A 22,622-nucleotide genomic window follows, 5' to 3' on the forward strand; every position below is an offset into this window, starting at 1 on the left:
CAAAGCAAAGTGAAGTGAAAAAATTCAATTAGATTGTGTAAGTATTTGCTTCACTAAACCCAAAGGGGCCCAGTTACACTTCAAATACACTTTTATAATCAAACCTCAAACATGGCATTTTAACATAGAAGGTGGTAAATTTTATCTATCTATTTACCACTTCTGGAATAAAACTTTGCAAAATGACTTTTCCATTTCTGTACTACACATTATATTGACCACATTATGCTTCTGGCCATTTTTAATGACAGTTTAAAATTTATTTTTGAATGCTAGGGAAGATAGTGACATGGAAAGAGTGTTCTGAAAAAAAAAAAAAAAATTCAACTACTGCAATGGCTGCAGGCAAATGTACAAAAATTAACATTTTTATAGCTACATCCAGAGCTAAATATCATTAGCATTAGTAAATATCACCACAACCAGACTTAAAAACAAGCCCATAATATTTATAAGCTGAAGGCTTTAATAAATAAAAATGAAAAAGAACAATTCTTAGTGGACGGAACCAATAACAGATTTTAAAGCTATACCACAGAAAAATGTTAAGAGTGGTAAGAAGTTCAAATTTATTTATGGAAGATCTCTTCCAAAAAGATCCATATTGAAGATTTGTAAAAGGATTTGATTTCTGTTTGTTTGTAGCTAGTCTGCTGACCAATTAGAAAACATGGATGAGAACACATGAATATCTAAAGAAAACCAACCCTCCCCCCCCCAAAAACTTACAAAAATAAGGGTTGTGTAACTTTTAAAAAACACTGAGGGAGGAAGGGTGGAAGGATGTCAAACCCCCAAATCTGAGGAGTATACATTTCAAATGCCTTGTTTCCAATTAAGATACCACATTTTGCTGTTCTACAACTACACAAAAAGATTCCAAGGGTATCTTAGAATGAGGCCAAAAAATTCAGACAAGCTACCTAGGTCTTACAGAAGTCTTCTCAGCAGGATCTTTCAGAACTCTTTAGTGAAGGTCAGTATCATTTTTTGGAATTTTACAAAAATGACGTGAGGCCCAGAGGTTAAGGGTCTCACATAAGGTTATCAAGCTCTGTAGTGACAAATTCCCTCAGATCCAAGTCCAGGTGCAGATCAAGAAGGTTGAAAATGCAAGTACAGCAGTGTTTGAGAGCTCTGCCTATGTATCCAGTGGCCAAAACCAGAAAAACAAAGGACAAGACAGGAACTGTATTTCACCCCTAGATCCACTACCATTGGAGTCCAGTGTTCTACCCCGTTGACCAAAGGCGACTCCTCAAGTTATCTTCAGCTGCTTAGGCAACTTATTTTTTTCAAATACCAGAATGAGCAATAGTTATAGGCTTAAAGGCTATAAAATAATAAGACCCTATTCTGAACCACCAGACCTGCAAAGTCATCCACAATGATTCACAAGATTTTACTGATATTGAAATAAAGGAAGTCTAAACTTCAACATATTTTATTTTTTGAGTAAAGGGTAAAGTAAGGCTTTGAGGCAAGTTTATGTTTTGTGTTTCTATTCTCTGAATTTTCAAATTGCATTCTCAGCCCTGCAGCAATACACTGACAAAATTTATCTTCTTGTTTCACTCTACACAGAAGAGAGGTTTTAGCAGTCAATAACACCAGAGCTGCAAGAATTTAAAACAAAATATTTTATGAAGTTTCCAAACAGCGTGGATTACTAATTGTAAGACTCTGCCTAGCCATTTGGTATACCGGATTCTAAACATCACCATAAATTGAAGTTGAAATAAAGCAGAACTACTCATTTAATTAATAAAGGACCCATATCTCATTATCAGCATGAAATGGAAATATGCTTTCAAATTACAGCAAATCCTTTAAGGACAACAACTTCTTCCTGTGCTAGATCTAGAACAATTATTAGAACAATAGCAAAATCTGTCACATAACTTTTAAAAAAAATCAATTACGCTAAAAAAGTACCACTCGATGCATATTATCTAGGGGACAAATTTAGTTCTTCACTTTGAAGATTACATATGCTGGCTTATGTTTTTTGTTGTATTTTCTGAAGGAGAAACTCCATTTGTAAATTTAGATTTGGCTGTCCCTTTTTGGTCCTTTTCCTTAGTATTTTATAAGCTTCCATTTTCTTTTGTTTATAGAGCCTTTGGGCTTCTTCTCTTTCTTGTTTCCTTTTCTCTGCTGCCTGAAATAAAAAATAGCAAAAATGTAAGTGCTGTGATTAAACCAGAGTAAATACAATTCCTCTGTACTTCAGAAGTGATTTTTACAAGATGCAAACATGTCCATAAACATCAGTTATTGTCTTGTTAGGGCCACAACCACCGATATATTCAATTCTTATATCTCAAATGATGTTTGCCTAAAATTCCAGAACAAAAGCCATGACAGAACTTCTGTTCTTGCCCTAAAGCTTGCCGTAGTAAAAGGCTAAGTACATTTGTGCAGAGGATGCAACATGCTTCAGGTTAGCCCAAAACTGTAAAATGAATTTCCCCAAAGTATTACCAGAATCATTTTTACCACCTGTTTTAAGTGGAAAGCACATTTCTTTAACTTATTTTGCCTAGCATACACAGAGCAACATGGATATTAAACAAAACTGCACAAAGGAGGAGAAAAAAAACCCAAGACCTAGTAAACGAGTCACTCCTGTTCACACTTCTCCCCCTGTGAAAAGGATGAGGAAACAAATTACATGTGACAGATGTTAGTCATGTTGTTTAATACAGTCCTGGAAGGCATTCAAAAATACAAAGCAGCAATGCACAAAAATCTTTATAAAGCATCACAATTTTATTCAGGACCTAGCTCTAAATTAGGTGCCAATACAGATATTTTGTTTTACACTGAATCAATTATTGAAGAAAATTATATTTTGATGAGCATGCCAACTAGATTGTTTCACTTAAATCATGTCTCATCAAAATATGTGAAGTTGTCTCTAATCAGACTAAAGACATGCTTCACTTTATTTGGATGGCTGCTCTGACAGAATCTCTCAGAAGAGAAACATTGTAAAGGCCACAAAAATAGATGTCTTTACATCAGCACGCATATAAAGAGATGTTAATTTATCAAATAAGCATTACATACTTTTCATTGTACAAATAGGTTTTAGACTTTTGTACAAACAAAACACGCATATTAAGAATAATTTTCTGCAACAGAAATTATATTTCTTCATTTAGCAACAATAGTGTTTTATGATGTATAAAAATATAAAAGGAGTCAAGCCCGAATAACCCAAGCAAGCATTTCTAAATAAAAATCTCAAAAGCTGCCGAAAAGACTAACTAAAAGCAAAGACTAAATTCTCTGTGCCCACACCCATTTACTTCATTAAAAAGAAAAACAAAAACCATTACCACTGTAAAAACTGATTGAAACCAGTGGTACTGACCAGAAAAGCACAACACTTTTGGCCACCCGCATCTCATACAATCCATACCATACAGCAGCCTTTCATACAGTTGACCATGAAGTGCTCATAAAGTGTCTGCATGTCCTGGCAGGTTTTCAAGAGCCTGGTTTAAATTGATTCTGCTCTTTCCAAGCAGAGATGTACTAGAACAGCAGTGGGCCGGAGGGCCACTTAGGAAGTTTTAGTGAGCTGTTGCAGGCCAGGTCAGCACCCCTGCCCCTCCCAACACAGCTCAAAGCTCCCTAAGAGAGCCCTGTGCTTGGCTGGGAGAATGGGATGGGATCGTGGGTGGGCAGAGGAGTGGCACCCGGGAGCAGGATGGGTGGGGCCAAGGCTGGGATCAGGCTCATGGGGCAGTGACAGCCCAGGGCTGCAATTCATTGCCCACACGGCCCTGTGACAGGCGCTGGTTCGACGAGCAGGTGTCCAGGGTGCTGATTGTGGCCCTGGCCCAGCCCCTGCACTGTCACAGCCCCACGATCCCAGGTTCTCTGTGGAGACTGACCAGGACCCACGCAGGCAGGGTGCAGAGACAGGCAGATGGGATTGGGCCAGAGGTGGGCAGGTGTGAGATCTTTGGGCGGTGACAGCCACAATTTGCTCCCCGCATGCCCGTTCCCATGGAACCAGTGCCTGTCACAAGGCGGTGTGGGCAGATGATCACGGCTGTGCTCAGGCTCCAGCCTGACACTGTCACTGCCCTGTGATTGACCTCAATGCCCCAGCCCTGTCTGCCTATCCTGCTTCTGGATGCAGCTCTCCACCCACTTGCAGCCCCATCTCAGATGCCTGGCCATGTGCCCTGCCCACACAGGTCCTGCTTCTGGCAGATAGGCTGGGATGCCTGGGCAGTGGGGCTGGGTCTGGCAGCGGTAGCTGGAAGAAGCCACCACTGGAGCTACCACTGCTGGAGCTACCGGGAAACAGTTCAGCTGCCATGCTGCTCCAGCCCCACTGTGCATCCAGTAGCAGCGGGACCAGCCGCATGCACTACAGCTTGGGCTCCCCTGTGTGAAGACCAGGTGGGGTCAAGGGACCCACTGCAGGCCAGACAAAATGCCTTGGTCTGCAGGATTCAGCCTATGGGCTGTATTTTGATACTTTTCTCCTAGAAGGTAGCAATGGGGTAAGTGCTCATCATTCCCTTAGGACCCATCTCCTGTGGGGTCTCCCAGGGCTCCTTCTCATCACCTCTCCCATTCAGTGTGTATGTGTAGCCAATGGTTGAGATGGAGGTGCCATTAGCATGCTCATGACACTAAGATCTACCGTTTTTTTAAATTATTTGTGACCAGGTAGTTGGACACCTGCACTAATCCTTGACATATTTAGTTACTTTTACACTTTTGTTTTCATTAAATTATTTAGTTGTCCAATACACTGGCATATTGGTTTAGAAGAGAAGAAAAAGGGCACTGCACCCAAATCTTTTAGTAAATATCAATGTTTTTACCATGAATAAAACACATGCACCTCATTACAGAGTACTACATTTGCTCATCCATATTAAATTGTGCTGCAAGAGCAGAAGTACTCTAGACATCCATGATTTCCAGGTTTATATGCTATAGGTGTGCCTCCAGTTCTGTTCCTCTGCTCACAAAGACCCAACCCCAGAAACAATCCAATCTCATTTAAATCACCTCTACTAGGCCTGCAAACCAGCTGCATCTCGAGACCATTTCCCCTGGAGTACTGGGGTGACTTTCTCCAAGAGCTCCATGTAGTTTAGCAAGCTACATATGAATAACGCTGCACTCCCACAAATGCTAGTCTGCATAAGGAAGCAATTGCAGCATGCAACAGGTGCCTACATTCCGTCACAGATGAACCTCCCTCCATGATCTGTTACTGCCTTTTGTATGCCAGAATACCATCTCAGACCCTGACCTGCTACAATAATACCTTAGCTGTAAGCAGAACCAGCTTATCCAGCAGTGCTTGACATCACTGTTTAGCACCAGGAAGAAGAGAGGCGAGAAATCTGCAGGCTTTCAAGCACCCCAGCCAAATAAGCTGGCAGCTAAGAACACTTCTACAAAGAAACTCAGCAGGGGTAAACAAAGTCTTCAGAAATAAACCACAAATCAATTCCTAAAGCATTTCAAATGGAGTCGCTTAGAACCCTGAGATACGTCCCGGTAATCCTGGGCACTTGTGCACATGCAGCGAGTCTGCCCCAACATGCTGGAAATAGATTGAGTCTGCTGGAGCATGCAACTGACACACCTAGTGCTGGATTGGGTGCAGGTATATAAACAGCAAAGCATGCGTTGGTACTGAGAAAATGGTGGGTGGTGAACTTTGAACTAAAACACATTTTTGATGTGCTTTAGTTCAAAGTGTACTGCCACCATTTTCTCAGTTCTGACATGCATTGTGTCACTTACAGACCTGCACCCAATACAGTGCCAGGCACTTTAATTAGCATGGATTGCCAAATAAAAAAAGTGCCCAGCGTCGCGTTGGAAGCACGTGTAAAAATGCCATCTCAGACCCTCTGAGATGGTCCCATGCCAAAGCCATGCAAATGCAAAACCAACGTGCGCATTTCCACATAGGTGTTGGTGTTTTATGGTGCTGCTGTGCTCATCATAGGTTCACATGCACAGAACTCCAGACCCAAATGCATTCTAAGGCCCCTGGCAAACGTTAATTTAATGTTGCGCTGGTATCTCATCCCCAATCCCAACAATCACATCTCCTGCTACGATGTATACGTGAAGGGTGGATGCATGATGTTGGGATTAGATTCAAATCACACTCTTATCAGGATCCAGAACCCCACTGCATGTGCAAACTGAAAGCAGTGCATGGTGCAGTCCTGCACGGGGCTGCTGGTACATGCCTTTGCGAGTGCCAGGTGGGGAGAGAGCCAATTGTTTCTCCCTGCTCCACAAGTTCAAAGCCATGCATTAGCAGCCCTACAACCCTGGATGCAGGTTTGAAAGCCTGCAAATCTGAACTTGTGGGGGGAGAAGCTAATTCGTGCCCCAGTCTAGCAAATGCTCACCCCTGGGCAGTACTGGTTGGAGGTTCTGAGGTGTCCCATCACCCATACTGACATATCAGCTATTTTGCAACATGGAGACCAGAATAGCCTCGAGTCTCCAACTGGGCCAGGGCTGCCCCCCTCTGGATACTAGGGCCTTGTAAAGCTTCAGTAGCCAATTCAATTTGGAGGAGATTCAGCCTGATTTGGCAGCCGAATCCGAATTGAACTGGGAGACCAATTAAAAGGTCTGAATTGAATCGGAAGCCTCTGAATCAATTCGGAAAAGACTCTGAGCCACTTCAGAGATTCAGCCAGACTAAACAGGCAGCAGTCCTCATCATGCTGGATACAGCTTCCTCTAGCTGGTAAGTCTGTTGTGGTGGGGAGAGCAAGGGGTGGGGGGGGGAGAAACGGGACAGCCCTCACAGCAAGGGAGGGAATGGGGCTGGGACAGGCTGCCCAGCTGGGGTGTAGGATGTGGGCATGACAGCACTGGGAGTGGGGGCTATGCCCTGTTGCTGCTTGCCCAGCTGGGGCAGGGAGGAGGGAAGGCTGCAATGCAGGCGCGACTCACTCTGGGCGGAAGGGGGCAAGTGGCAGCAGGGCATAGCCCCCCTCCCAGCGCTGCTATGCTCGCATCCTGTGCCTCCCCCACCCCAGCAGGGCAAGTGGCAGCAGGGCATAGCTTGCCACTTGCCCAGCTGGGGCACATGATGCAGGTACTGATCCTCTTGCCCAGCTGGGGCGGAGGGGTGCAGGATGTGGGCATGGCCGAATCGAATCACTGTCCCTCTGAAATCGGCCAAATCCGAAGCGAATACTTGCTGCTTCACACAGGCCTACTAGATACTAAGTCAGCTGACTGTCAGTATGGGGAAGGACCATGCTACATGCTCAAGTTAAGACACTATACAAACCACGTACAAAGATGCTTTATATTGTATATCATACATGGAATTTTATGGCTTCATAAATCTGCTGACCATGTGGCATACTAACACATGAACTGAGCTATAAAGGTAATGCCTGCCCAGGGCCAGTCAGTTGCTTACTTTGCAAGAGTATTTCATCTGTTTAGAAACCGCAGTTCATAGCTCAGCTGCAAAGCAACAATAGTTCTCAACTGAGATGCTGGAGAAACCCAAGTCCTGGAAGTCCAGCCTGCTAGCAAACTGAGTGGGGATTAAGCCAGTACATTCTTTTTTGATCAAACAGGATGAGAATGTGCCCTCATTTATTTTCTGATTCATTGTAAGTAGAAGCAAAAGAGAAGGAGAAAGCAAATAGCCAAGAGTAAATATAGTGTTCAAGACAAGCATGTTTTATTGTTTTATACATCTGCAAATATTGTAACCTTTACTGAAACTTACTTTTTGACACCCACAATACATGGAAAAGCTAAATTAATTGAGCTCTGCAACATGTTTTGATTTCTCTTCCTTTAATAAACAGTGCAAATAATATTTCTGATAGTGTCTGAATCGCACCAATACAAATGACTGTGCATATTTTAGTATTTTTGTAATAGTTACATAACTCCAGGCTGCTTTCACCAGCCAGTCATAAAATTCTTACAAGAGTAGCCGTTTTGTGCTTCAGAACCTCAGCTTTCATTTTAGGATTCATCTTAGCCTTCATTGTTCAAAGAAAAATACTTCAGGACATAGATTAAACATAACACAACAGCTGTCAGAGCTACGGAGAGCTTTGAGCAAAAGCTCTAAGGAGTAAACTGCTCTAAGCTCATAATTCATTAACTGAGATATTCAATAATGACAGAAATAACCAGGATCTTCAATAAATAAGGCCTGAAGTGTCAACTTGTCAAAATGAGCCACTTTAAGGATCCCAGTCTCAAGCACTAACACTGTCTACTGACTGAGTATATAAGTAAAAAAGAGAACCAAGTATAAAAAAAAAAACTGCTGGATATACACTGAGAAACATTTAAATTAACAAAAGTGGATAGTACTTATGCAATATTACTGTTTCTTCCTCTCAATTAAGAGGGACTTGTATCCCAAGAATATAGCCTAGCCTAGTAGGGCAGTCAAGCCAAGCAGCAAAGGGAGTTATCTGAATCTTGTCAAGTGTGAATATAGCACGGTGAGCCTATTCAGTTTTAATAAAATAATAGAGAACCTAAACCTAAGAAATGCAGCATCACACAACCCCGAATGATTATATAATGTTAAATGCTACTCAGAAATGCAGGTTAACATGGTGTCAAGCAGTCAAGTCTGACAGAGTACCACCATTACCATTACCACCCCCCTCTCCCATTCAATCTGAACAGTCCCCCAGAGACTTAGTTCATGATTTACCTCTTTCTTCTTAGCACGTTCAGTCTTTACTTTCTCATATTCTTCTTTTGCTTTTTGATTTGATGTTTTCTTACATTTCCTTTCATTAGTAGCTGATCTGTAATGAAGGGTGCATGATTAGCACATGGGTTACCTTAGCACAGGGGCAGGCAAAATACAGCCCATGGGGTGGATCCAGCCCACCAGGCAATTTCGTCCAGCCTGCGGGTACCCACTAATTGTACCCCACCTAGCCCACCCACCTCGCTCCAATCTTCATTCACGGGAGAGCCCCCACCCTGCAGACATGCACAACTTCCAGGTGGGGCTGCTCCCATTACTGCTGCAGGTACCAGCGTCCTGCTTGGCTTCCCTAAACTCCAGCGACTCCTCCTCCTATCCCTGCTGCAGCAGGTAGGGAAGCAGCAGCAGGCAGGGGGCAGGAGATACTGCAGTTGGGTGGGATTATGGGGCTGGTGGGAGTGGAGAGCTTGGGGGGGCAGGGTATGAGTGTATGTGTAGTGTGAGGAAAGGTGGGGAGGGGAGAGTTTGGGGACCTCTCCCCCATGGCACATAGCCCATGCTGCTGATGGCAACAGCTGCAGCTGATGGGCCCTTGGATTGCTCATGGTGCATGCAAGCGCAGCCACCCAGCAGCATGAAGCTCCAGCTACTTCAGGGAGCTGCACATGACAGCAAGGAGCACAGCCAGGCTAGCCCACCTCTTATCATACAGGGATCCCCAAGACTCACACGAACTGCAACATACTCAATACCCCCCTACAAACTACATACACCACCCGCACTATACACAACCCCCCACACCACACTGCACACACTATATACAAGAGCAAGACTTTATTTTTGAGACATTGTACAATCATCTCTACCTATACTATGCAAACACAAATAAATCAGGACTTATTTTAATTTTATTTAAAAAAAAAAAAGTTATGGTAGATATTTCACTTAGTTTTTTTTCTGGTTCCAAGATAGCCAAACCCCCTCCCAAAAGGGGTAAAGGAAGGGACTTCCAGTGGCAAAGGTGTGGGGTTGGGGGCAGGACTTCTGGTCCCCAGATGGCAACCAAGGGGCACAGCAGCTGTCAAGGGGCACGGCTACCCTCACAGCCCTTGACAGCTGACCAAAATTCATTAAGCAGCTCTCCAGCCAAAATAATTGCCTACACCTGCCTTGGCACAACTCCAACATCAGCACGAATCATGTTTAATTAAAAATATAGAAATACTTGAACTGAAAGTTATTGGTAAAAAAAAACCCAAAAGCCACAGAACCTCAATTTTATATAAAATGAGTATAAAAAAAAATATATCACTAAGGCAATCAGGACCCATAGTAGAGAGGATATATTTTATTTTATAATATCTATTATTATTTTATATCATCTCTACTATAAGTCCTGATGGACTTTTCCTCTAAACCAATATGGCTACAACCTGGATACCTGACAGAAATATCACTATAATTTTAGATCAAAGTTAGCTGACCAGATCAAATACCATATAAAGTGTGTCATAAACATTGTGGGATTCAAGCTCAGTACTCTAACAAACCAAGTTCCTTAGATCCTGAATATAATCAGGGGAAAGACCACATGAAGCTGTAAAGACACAAAAAGGGCTATATAGTGCAGCCTCTGCAGTATTACATCTATTTTTCTTGCCAAAGACGTTCTATGTTTCTTAAATTTTGATATGGATTGAGTTTCACAGAGTTGGGTGGTTTCATAAGAAATATTCACCACCCTCTTTAGATCTTAGAAAATTCCATGCAGTAATGTGGCAGATGGATAAAAACAACTCAGAGCTGTACTGTACACCCTCAATGGCCCTGTTAGAAGTAGCAGTGACTGAATGGTATCTTAAGCTGTACTGTCATGTACAAGAGGAGGAAGGGGAGCTACAGTTATCCTCTAGAACAATTTTCTCAGAGGTCAAAGAGGTCAGTCCTTGAAATCTTGATATAGGTAGAGTTAGGACAGACTTGCAATACCCATAGCCACTTCAAACATCTTAACTAGAGAAAACAGTTCAAGGGGAAAAAAATAATTAAATATTCATTATGCAGAATTTTGCTACAGCCGCAATTCACTCTGGGTTTTTGTTGTTATTCAGTTACATAATTTTTGTCCAGATCCCTGATCATTACATAGTTAAAAATGTTAGGCAAGGAAGGCTTCTGGCCTTTCCCAAAATTCTTTGTTAATTTGGCAAGTATTTCTGACAAAAAACTGTTACTTCATTTTTTTTTGTCTTATTCTGTCATTTACACTACAGGAACTAATCAATGCCATCTAGCAAAACTGACAGGAAGGAGAGTGTAGCTATTTATCAGAATTTATGCGGCCAGTCAGAAGCATCACACTCTTGTACAATGGGATTTGTTTTGTTCTCAGCTCCATCATGTGGCAAGATTGTGTAGTAAGTTAATATCATATTTCAGAAGTGTGTGACTATTCTGATTAAGACAAATGCTAAAAACAGAATGAATAATAAACCAAACAGAATCCTAAAGTTTTAAGCATTATGCTAGCATGGCACACACCAAAACCCTGCAACAGTTGCATTTATGCAGTCAAAAAATAAAGTATTCTGAAAATTGCAATTTTTGATTATTAAACTCACTAAAACAGAATTGCAAACCTATCTGTATAACTGATTATAGTTCAATAATTATAATGTTTAATTGCATTTTCCAAATTTAGTGAAGAGTTTACAGAACCTAGAAATAAATAGGCTGCAGCAAGCTTTGTGAAATATCTATTTTCCATTAGCACAATTTACTTCAGAGGTAATCAGTGTCAGAAGAACCCTTCAATGAAATCATTTCTTCAGTGCATGAACCAGCATATTAACATACTAAAACGCAAATTACAAAGTCTTTACAGAGTCTCAGCTATGGTATCTCACTTGTGTATTATGACAATGTTAATCCATGTGGGTGAAAAATGCCAGAAAAGTAAAGAAAATACAGCTGAAGAAGCAGCTTTCCCAGCACAGCTATCAGACTAAACTTCAAGATACAGCTTGTATTAGGAAATACATGCTGGTATATTTCATCTGCTAAGGAGTAGGGTGAATGGCAAATGTGCATAAAACTTTTAATGCTGACACTGTTAAGGATCACTATCAACAACTAGGCTGAATCCTGAGTGAAACAAGGTCTCTGTACTCCAGCTTGTTGGCAAAGGAACTGGTTTGAAGGAATGGGGAACCCGCCAGGGGAAAACAAAGGAAAGAAATATTTGAACAAAATTAACTGTTAAAATACTCAAGGAAAAAAGGTCATGCTTCTTAAATAAAGGGAAACTGTGGCCACGTACCAGGAATGTTTCTACTGGAAGAATCACTGCTTTCCCACTAGAAAATTGCCACTGTACAAGTGTTCATTCAGTTCCTTGTGGAAGCAACATGCTCCATCCACAAGAGAATGTCTACCTGACACCTAAAAGATTACCCTAGTTTCAGGAAGGAATGGGGACCAGTACAGGCAGCATCTGCAGGCTGGAACAAATTTCCCAGAAGTCTACAGCAATAGAAATGAACATCTGCCCATGGCCTGGACAACTACAGCTCAAGCGGCCATCTTTGGAGGTCAGAGAAGTAACCCCAAATTCTAAGGGAGAAATCATGAGTTAGCAAACTGAGAAATTATTGATCCAAATCTCAAAAAAAAGATCAAGTGTAGCAAAGAATGGTATACAACTATTTATTGTTTTTTCTACTTTTCCCTCTCTCTCCCGTTTTGTCTGAAGTTGTTTAGAAATCTTTCTGTAGTGTGTGTACATTACATGCTTCAACTGTCACATCTCTGAAAGACCAAACTACAGGCCAGGGGACTTCTGAGCATGAAGCTCTGTGAAGGGTGTGCTTAAACTACTGGGAGTGTTCCTGGGGAAATCACCATTATCTTTGAGTCAAGTAGCTAGTTCACAAGATTCCATTTCCAATAAGAAAAGACCACTGGTTTTCAACCTTTTAATACTCAAGGCATCCTTAAGACTAAAGGAATTACTCAGAAAACACTAGCTCTTAACTTTCATTCACTTCTTGAATACAGAAAAATTAGACCACAGTAGATGAGAACAGTTTTAACACTACAGAGTCCCATTTGAAATTTCTAGGATTATTTTGTGAATGAGTTGTTTGCACTCCTAACAACTGTATGCCACCCTTAAAAGTATCTCATGGTACTCCATGGTGCTCCAGCATCCTGGTTGAGAATCACTGAGATAAACCCCCTGGGTATAGACATTGGCTAACTCAGGGAAGCATGAAAAAGAGAACAAGCAAGAGTTCAATCAGGTTTGACTAGAGCTGTAACAAATGAAAAAGTTTGTTTTCCTTTGAAAAATGTCTTCTATTTGGGTCTGCTTATTTCAAACTGTGGTGAGTGAAAATGAATTTAAAAAATCCAATTGTTTTATTTTCCACCCCCTTGCCCCCGCTGCTCATTTTCATTATGGATTACCTATAAATATTCTAACATTTAAGTGGGATAACAGAATACCTGTAGCATGGTGTCAAAATTCAGTTTTTATGAATATAAAACCCAGTTCACCTGCATGCCTGCAGACAGAAAAGCATGGCACTTTGTCCCATCTCTCTCAACTATACAATCAGTCCAATAACCAATATCATCAACCCTCACCCCAGCTTCTCTCATTTCCTTGACCATCATGAGTACAGCACCACCACCACTTCAACCCTATTGCAGACAGAAGAGGTATTCATTCAAACTTAAATTTTCTTAATGTACTAGAAATATATGCACTATAGGGTGCACCCTCAGCAAGTTAGTAAGCATGTTGCCAGCAAGTAAAGGGAAATGCTTATTCTCCACTGGTGAGGCCACATCTGGAGTACTGTGTTCAGCTTTGGACACCCCACTACAGAAAGGATGTGGAAAAATTGGAGAGAGTCCAGGAGAGGGAAACAAAAATGGTGAGGGGGCAGGAACACATAACTTCTGAGGAAAGACTGAGGGAACTGTGCTTATTTAGTCTAGAGAAGACTACGAGGGGATTTAAATAAACAGCCTTCAACTACCTGAAAGGGGGTTCCAAAGAGGATGGAGCTAGACTGTTCTCAGTGGTGACAGATGACAAAACAAGGAGCAACGGTCTCAAGTTGCAGCAAGGGAAGTTTAGGTTAGATGTTAGGAAGAATTTTTTCCACTAGGAGGGTAGTTAAATACTGGAACAGGTTACCCAGAGGTGATGGAAGCTCCATCCTTGGAGGTTGTCTAGCCGGGTTTTGAAAAAGCTTTGGCTGGGATGATCCTTCTTTGAGCAAGGGGTTGAACTAAGATGACCTCCTGAGATCCCTTCCAACCCTAACTTTCTGATTCTATTTTCCCAAGGAGAGATACTCATTGAAGATGTTGCAGTTAAGTGAGATTATTGGAAAGATAAACTTCTCCAGCACTCTAAGACAAAATGTTAAAACAGAACATGAAGTTATAGCTAAGAAAACTGGGCCAAGATTAAGTTTATTTGAAAGTAGGGCGAGGCAATTTTAGTGCAATAACTTCAGGTCTGCTGCATAAGGTGTTCATTACAATTTATACACAGCAGACACAAAAACCAAGATTTTATGGAACAGCACCTGAGGACCTCATGTATAACACTTTACTTTCCAACTGCTCTACAAAGTATCACACAAATTCATAAAAATTATTGTACCCATCATTAAAGGAGTCACATCTAGGAGATGAAGCATGCATAACATGCACTTCTGAACAGATGCGGACTGTTCAGAACCAAGAACAAGAACAACTTAATGCAATTTAGAGCAGAAAGCTGTTAAAAAGGAGTTACCCAAATAGGACTTTGGCCAGGTAACTACTAATTTCTTTAAGACTACTCTTAGGTGAAAAGACACCCATTGACTTCTGGTGAGCTGGATTGCACCCATTTCAGCAAGATCTCACTCAAGCCCCTCGTGACATTTAGCACAAAATCTAACACAGATGGTCAAGGCCTTTTGTTCTGCAACTTTCTGGCCTACATCTCTAGAAGCACATTATCCAATTATAATCCTGAGCCTTTGGTTTAAAATGGTACGCACCAGAGCTTACAAATAGCTCATTCTGGGACCATTTGAATAAATTTAAGATTTCTGAATTCTAAAAGTTACCAATCAGCTCCACTATCATATACATGGCACCAGAAAAATGCCCCTTCCTGTAACAACAAGATCTTCTCTGAAGCACACATATGCTATCATAAGGTGATGCTTGCAAAAAAACAAAATAAAGTTTCACCCTATCTGTAAGTACGTGGAGGGAAACTGAGTAATTGTTAAAAGGTCAGTAAGTGCTTATTTGTTTGTCAAAAATATTGTTGACAGCAAACACTATTAAAAGCAAGGTCTTCATTTTTCAAAATAAGAATTCCAATTTATTTCAGAGAGACTGTCCCTTTCCTGTTGACAGGAAAGGGATTAGGAAAATTAAGACAGAATGAAACTTTTATACTGAATGTGGCTAAAATGTAAGAAAAATATATTCTTTTCACTGAAATGAAGTTTTAAATACATTTCAGTTCTTCTATCACCAATGTCCAGGGATTTAAGATAAAGCTGCTAAATAGCATAATTACAGTTGCAATTAGCAGTCTATGTATATCCAAGGGTATCATGTTCTTCCGTTCTCAGTCACCCTATCTAATTATGTAGTTTCACCCAAGGCGGGTTTCTCAGACTACCTTTCCTGTACCTTGAAAACTGATCTCACCTTTAGATTCCTGAAATGGAATGGATTGCTCAATGATTTTTAATACTGTAACTACGCCTCTACCACCTGTCAAAATCCAAAACAATTTCAAAACATCCCTCACAAAGCAGAGTTTAAACTGCAAAGAAGGATTTGTTTTAGTACTCTGCTTTCGTATACTTACCCACCTACACAATGCCTGGTAGATTACTAATTATGCAAAAATAAAACAAAACGAGAAGTATTAATCTTGAAGGAAACAAAACAGCTAAGTGAATTTGTAAAAGAGCACATCGCGTTACACATTGACTAATTCATACTCATTTTTCTACTACTCAACCGTAAGTCAAAGTTAACAATACATTTTGCATCTCAGAATTTTCAAAGCCAATTTACATTTTAAGCTAGGAAAATACTGGAAATCACATATTTAAGTTAGTACATTAATAAGATGCCACTTCCCCAAATGCTTTGTATAGAAACATTTTAGCCTTTACTTCAACTTACGCTGTCAAGTCCAACTAAAAATTCATTCAGATGACAAAAAAGGAGTAGCGGTGCACTGACATATTGGTCTGATATTGGACTGGCACCAATATAAAGAAAATTAACTATCGGAAATCGGCCTGATATGGCCGATAATTGGGCCAATAAATGCCCGTGCCTGCATGCAGCTGCAGTGCAGCACGTAGGCGGCCGACGAGGAGCACAGTTGAGCAGTTTCCAAAGCTGCATGCAGCTAGCAAGTCTGTTGTGGTGGAAGGGGAAGGGGAAGGGGGGGGTAGAAATCAAGGCCCCTGCAGTGAGGGAGGGAGTGGGGCAGATGCTGCCTTGCTGGGGTGGGGCACAGGACAGAGCTGCAGCTCAGTTGGGGGGTGGGCAGCTTCTGCCACTGCAAATACCCTGGGGGAGGGTGTGCCCCCAGATCTGAGTGACATGGGCTGCAGCAAGCTCTTCCCGGTGTGCGTGCACGTGTGGGGGGGTAGGGGTTGGGTTGGTGGCGCTGGGAGGGGGGCCATGGCAAATTTTAGGGTAGCTGCACCCCCCCCCATGCTGATGCCACCTGCTCCAAGCGCAGCGCAGCCCCCCCCAACCCACTAAGAAGAGCCTGGAGCAGCCCGCAGCTGCAGTCCACCCTGCCTAGATCTGGGGTCACACTCCCCCCCCCTCCCCCTAATGCCCTTCTAGGGTGTGCAAAATGGTGGGAGCTGCCCCCCCAGACCAGCCACAGCTCCATCCCATGTCTTGCCCCTCCCCAGCTGGGCAGCACCTGCCCCAACCCCACTCCCTCCCTCACTGTGGGGGGCCTTGATCACTTCCCCCGACCCCTTCCCTCCCCTCCCCTTCTCCACTTCCATCACCACAGACTCAATGCTGTGTGCAGCTGCTTCAAGCTGCAGGGCTGCACACTGGAAATCAGACTGGTATCTGCCGATATGCCTTCTTAAAAATTGGCTATCAGTATCAGTCCCCAAAAACTCCATCAGGGCACCCCTAAACAGGAGGGATGGTATATGAAATAATTTTCTTCCAATCACCAGAGAAAAAAGAATACATAGGATTCTGCTGTGATCTGAACCACACTTGTAAATCAGTTTCCATTAGTCACATTGTAAATCTTTGTTATAGAACCAACTAAAATATAAATATGGAGACGTAAAATTAAAGATGTAGAGAAGCAGGAAACAAAAAAAAGCTCTGTACACAGTCCTAGGTTTTTGGCTTTTTTAAGTGAGAGACACAAGGACAACAGGTTGAGTCATGACATTAAGTGCATTTAGATAAAGAGGGTTCCAAACATGTGCACACCTACTCCCCATTTGCAAGATCATGAAGTAGTGTAGCAGAAAAAGCAATAAAAAAGGCCAATTTATCCTCTACAACAGCTTAGTTATCCTCAGGCTGGAAGCAAGTTCAGAGAGATGGCCACTAGATGATGCATTCTCACCTAAGTGTACTTTGGTAAGCTGGACAGAAGTCTCTTTCTAGGGCAGATCTGGCCTGCAAACTGTAGACTGCCAAGCCCAGCTCTACAGCAGTGGTGCTCAACCTTTTACAGAGGCAAGTCAGGTGCACCATAATCTCACACTTCCCTTTGGTACAGGAGGGGTGGGAGGTGAGGAGTAAGGTGGCTGACAATCTTAAACAGGGGAGAGGAAACAGGTAAAGAAGTCCCTACCATAGGGGAGGAGGGAGGGAGACAGGGAAGGAGGAAGGAGAGAGTACATTCTGTAGGGGGAGACAGAAGAAGAAAGGGAGAGAGGGCTGTAAAGGTCAGCAGCAGGGCAGGGAAAGGGACATGCAAGGCTGAGGTGCTTGCTGCTGATCCTCCATGCCACAGACTGGGGGTAAGATCTGGTCCAGGAGCCTTAGGTTGAGCACCACTACATAACAGTATTATGGAGACTGATTCTTTGTGCACTGTTGGCTGCTTAAGTTACATGGGGCATCATACAGTTTAGGGTGCCAAGAAAAATCCTAGAATAAAGCACCTTTATCTGTTATTATCAGCACCAATTGAACAGCAACAGAATTATTTTACATTGTTATTGTTATTCTTTTCTTAATTGACGTACCTTGAACATATTAAGGATCCAGTCCTGGGGGCTAGGTCCCAAAGGAGTCAGCTGGACTCTGCATGCAGGTACCTCTCTTTGCAAGACGAGTCTTAACTGGTAGGTTATTTTACCCATGGTCATAATTAAACAAGCAAGCCACTGAATCTAACCGAAGTATCCGAAAACTTAATATCCCTTTAATGAATACAAAAGTAGATAAAAGAACAATGTAAAAACAGGTTTAGACAGTTAGTTACTTACTTCACTGCCATGTTGCACTTTTGTTCCAACAAAACTGGATTGCTTTTAGCCTTGTGTTGTTGCTTAAGCATTTCCTCTTCAGCTAAATAGAGGTGCTTCAAGTGTTCTGGATAAGTATCTGTGTAGAGAACATCCTGGGGAGAGTTGGCTTTTCTTTCCCTCTTCAATAATTTCTTGTATTCCCATTGGATCTTTTGCTTCCTCCAAGATACAAACCCTTGTCCTGAAGCAATCAGAAAGGAAAATAAGGTCCATCCGACTCTAAGTTAATGATAATTTCTCTCTGACACTATGTTTTCTAGCCATTTCCCCACAACAACACAGCCGCAGCAGAACTGGCAGCATAAGTGCTTGTGTAGATGGGGTCAACCATTTTGAGATGTGTCCAGAAGTTTCTTGCCCCTGAACTTGAAAAAGGTAACGTTGACCCCTATTCTTCTTTCCCATTAGTCTAATTCTCACTTGCCACCCCCCTGGAGTCAAGTCCCCTGCATTTATGCAGAAACAATTTTCAAAAGCATTCACCCAAAGAAACTTCCTCAGCCTGATGAAGGGTTTTTGAACCCGAAAGCTTGCTTAATAACCATTCTCCAACCATTTGCGTCGGTCTAATAAAAGATATCAAATTCACCCAAGGAACCTTGTCTGCCTTCACCCAAAGAGACCTTTTAACCCTCCTGTTCACCATGGCTCTGAAGTGCCCTAGGAGAGAATCCCCTGGGCTACAGAGATACAGAATAGAAAAACCAACAGGGTTAGCGTAGAGTATAGGTTCTCAAGCTTTTCTTGTTGTGCACTCCTTACAGATTTACCAGCTGCCTGCATACCCCTATTAGCGTACATCTCAACCCCTTAAATGCCAGGTGCTATTATAATGAAAATTAAATCTACCATTACACAATATCTCCCCTGTACTCCTCCCCCCCCAGATGTCTTGTATACCTCTGGGATAGGCATACCACAATTTGGGAACCCCTGGTTTACAACAAAGACGTTTTACTGTAGCACAGCAAACCATCCTCCAGCCCCTGCCACCCTTGACATGTATTAGGCAACAAACTGGCCAACCACGCAAGAAAACCAGACAAGCCACACGTGCGAAGCAATAGCCACACCATAAAAATGTCCACCCTGCGACAGAGAGCGCCAACTCGCAACAGAGTCAGTGTCCGACAAGGTACAACAGCTTTAGAGCTGGTTTCTACTCAGCTCGAACTTGAATGCGAAGCCAGGCCCTTCTTCACCTGCAACCCACCATAAGGCTGGAGGCAACATGTGGCAGCTAAGCCCAGGCCCAGCAGGCCCCCTGCACCCTGGCTCCTGCTCTAGAGGGCAGCAGCTCGGCGAGAGGACGGACCACCCCTCCCCCTGGGGGAGGCTCTTGCTCCCGAGGGGGCAGGGAGCGGGGTCACAGGGGCGACCTGGCAACGCATGGGGAGCAGCGCAGGGGGGAACCGCGCGCGCGCGCACGCACGCACGCACTCACCGGGTCGAGCGCTCCCCCGCCGAGGAGGTCGCTTCTGGCTGGGGCCCGGAGCCGCCGTGGTGCCCCGCTGTGGCGCAGCCTGCCTCCCCGCCGGCGCCATGAGGTGTCCCCTGCACTCCCCCGGCGCGCGCCGCTTGCGTCATCACTGCGCGCCCCGGGGCGCGGATTGGCCCGGCGGGAGGCAGGCGGAGCGCAGCGGAGCGGAGGCCGCCATGCCGCGCTCTGGGGGCCCCCTGCCACCCGAGCCGAGCGCGGAGACGGTGGGCCGGCGGCTGCGGCGGGCGGCGCGGTTCCTGGCGCGGGCACTGCCGCTGAGCCGCGCGCACACGGTGGACTTCTACACGCGCGGGCTGTGGGCGCAGCTGGTAGCGCTGCCTCCGGATAAGGTGCTGCGCGCGCTGCGGGAGCCCGGCCCCCTCCAGCCGCAGCGCTCCCTGCAGGAGGCCGCTGGCGCTGCAGCTGCCGGGCCCGGGGGTGAGTGCGGGGCGGGGCGGGGGGTGCTCCGTGGTGCGATGCGTCTCCCTGGGACCTTGCCCCCCGTGTCCTGCGGGTCCCGGGCCCCCTGTTGGTCACACACACTATATATATCTATATGTGTGTGTAATGTGTATATGCGATATATATATATATATATATATATATGTACAATGTACATATATACACACTATAGACACATGTCTATACATATAATATGCCCACTATAGGCACGCACATGTACAGTTTGTGTATAGTGTGTGTGTGTGTGTATACACTATACACACACATCTTTTCTAATTTGAGCCTTAGTCTGTCTGTCTGTCCATAAGGCTTTATTCACACTCTGATTGGCTGACAGAAACAGCCAATCAGAGTGATCCAAGAGCACTAGGACAGGGCCGGGACATGGGATGGGGCCATGGCCGGCACAGCTGGCAGGCAGTAGTGATGGAGTGGGGAGAGGTGGGGTGTGGGCCCATTCCCCCCATCCCGCAACCAGACAAGAAGCAGGGCTGGGACCAGACGTGGGGGGACGCAGAGCTGTCAGGCTCTGACAAAAGCCTGCGGTGGGGGGAGGAGCAGGAGCAGGGGCACAGTGGCAGTGCCCTGCCATCACCGCTGCTGTGCCCTGACAGCAGCCCCGAAGGGGGAGGGGAGCGGGAGCGGGACCGGCCCCAAAGAAGCGAGGACGTGGGTGGGGAGAGAGGGCCTGTTCACCCCCTCCCCCAACCGGATGAGAAGCGGAGGTGGGGCTGGACATGAGATTCGGTCCCTGCTTGCCATGATGTTGGGGAGCACACCGCTGCCACCTTGCCGTTGCCGGGCCCCATCAAAAGGCAGCAGGAATGGGGAGGGAGGGGAGGGAGAGAGGGGCATGGTGATGGTATCTTGCTGCCACCAGGTCCTGCCAACAGCTGGGAGGGAGAGGGGATCAGGGAGGGGCGGCACATGGCTGTGGGCCAGGCGGACCCGGAGCACAGGGGTGGGCGGACCAGGCCCATGCTTGGGGGGAGGGCCATGGAAGCAGGACCAGACCTAAAACACGGGAGGAGGGGCAGGGGCCAGACACAGGCCTCTGTTCCCCCTTCCCCCCATCATTCTTCACAGGCAGTTGGCTAGTACATATATATATATATATATATATATGTGTGTGTATATGTATATGCTACACACACACACACACACACACACACGGTCTGAGCCTTCACTCATACACAGTGTGCTAGATGCGATATCTTTTATTAGATACACATATACATATATGCACACTATACACACGTGTATATATATGTGTGTGTGCGTGCGTGTGTGTGTGTATATATATATATATAAATGTATGCATATGTCTTTTTGTATGTATATATGTGTGCATAGTGTATGGAAAGGAGGAGTCTTGGATTATAGTCTCTGGTGGAGGCACTCTTAATTTTACATTACAGTTATTGGATAGTGTCAAGGGGTCACCTGATATGGCTGTGGCCCGTGCCTCTTATGCGTCTTGCTTGATTGTGCTGTCGATATAGAGGTCTGAGGACGTCTCTGTCTGCAGTTCCTGTTAAATTATACTCTTGTCCTCTAGTCTCCCATGATTTGATGTCATACTGTATTTTATAGGGAGGAAGAATTTGTGAATAGGCTTAATTTCAGGGACGTCTGCCAGATCTTCTGGGGTCTCCTTCATCCCTACACCCCTGGCCCTTGCCACTCTGTAACAGTAATGATGTATGGTAAAGCAGTAAAATTCCTGCCCAACACTATATGGAACAGGGTATTAGTCCATGTTTGAACTTCAGCACTCTGAGAAATGATAAATATTAATAACAAAAATACCGACAACGTCCTGGCCCTTCTATGCCCAGGTTTTGTTGTATGTTGACAGTAAACACCGTTCTAGTCCAGTAGTTCCTGTAATCAGGTACAGTCCAACAGGGGCTCCCACCAGATGGTTTCATGGGACATATATCCCCGCCAAAAAGAAAATATACTCAGGGTTGACCTGGAGTACTGTACAATCTTGAACAGTACTCTCACCTGAGAGGTTTCCCAAACCCGACTATGTTGTCAACAGTATTAACAAAAATTCTCTTGGTAGTGCAATAGGCTTGTCTCAGCTGAAGATTCTGAGCCGTGCGGGCTCTCAGAAAAATGATCATCATTCACTCACATTCACTCAACAGATTTTATAACTTTACAATTCAATGCAGTTTTAAGAATGGTCCAGGATGTAACTTCATTCTACAGGGAGTACATTCCTTAAGAGTTTAAAAGTATAAAATATAAAATACAAAATGCCATGGTAAAGACGAGACAGATGAAATATGAAACTGCAGTGTGAAAAATATATAAAAATGCAGTGTGAGGTAGTGAGGATTAAAGGTTACTGGGGACAGTAAGTGAGTTAGGTTAG

The 22,622-nt window shown here is 44.0% G+C and overlaps 2 protein-coding genes across 3 annotated transcripts in view; one reads left to right on the plus strand and one right to left on the minus strand.

Moving 5' to 3' along the window:
* Positions 1 to 1,428: 1,428 nt before the first annotated feature.
* On the minus strand, positions 1,429 to 19,852 carry CCDC59 (coiled-coil domain containing 59). Its single transcript, XM_014595846.3, has 4 exons — positions 19,739 to 19,852; positions 18,253 to 18,475; positions 8,720 to 8,816; positions 1,429 to 2,161 (listed from the first exon to the last, which is right to left on the minus strand). Exons 1-4 carry the CDS (start codon positions 19,836 to 19,838, stop codon positions 2,000 to 2,002), a joined length of 582 nt encoding a protein of 193 aa, XP_014451332.1. The 5' UTR covers positions 19,839 to 19,852; the 3' UTR covers positions 1,429 to 1,999.
* A 98-nt stretch (positions 19,853 to 19,950) lies between these two features.
* The window catches only part of METTL25 (methyltransferase like 25), a 121,115-nt gene continuing 118,443 nt past the window's right edge, over positions 19,951 to 22,622 (plus strand). For both annotated transcript variants that reach the window (XM_059726135.1, XM_019494164.2), the window contains exon 1: positions 19,951 to 20,212. In XM_059726135.1, the coding sequence (XP_059582118.1) occupies positions 19,951 to 20,212 (262 nt within the window). The remainder of the gene's footprint in view (positions 20,213 to 22,622) is intronic.

This window comes from Alligator mississippiensis, chromosome 4 (genome assembly GCF_030867095.1).
Source record: "Alligator mississippiensis isolate rAllMis1 chromosome 4, rAllMis1, whole genome shotgun sequence".
NCBI lineage: Eukaryota > Metazoa > Chordata > Crocodylia > Alligatoridae > Alligator > Alligator mississippiensis.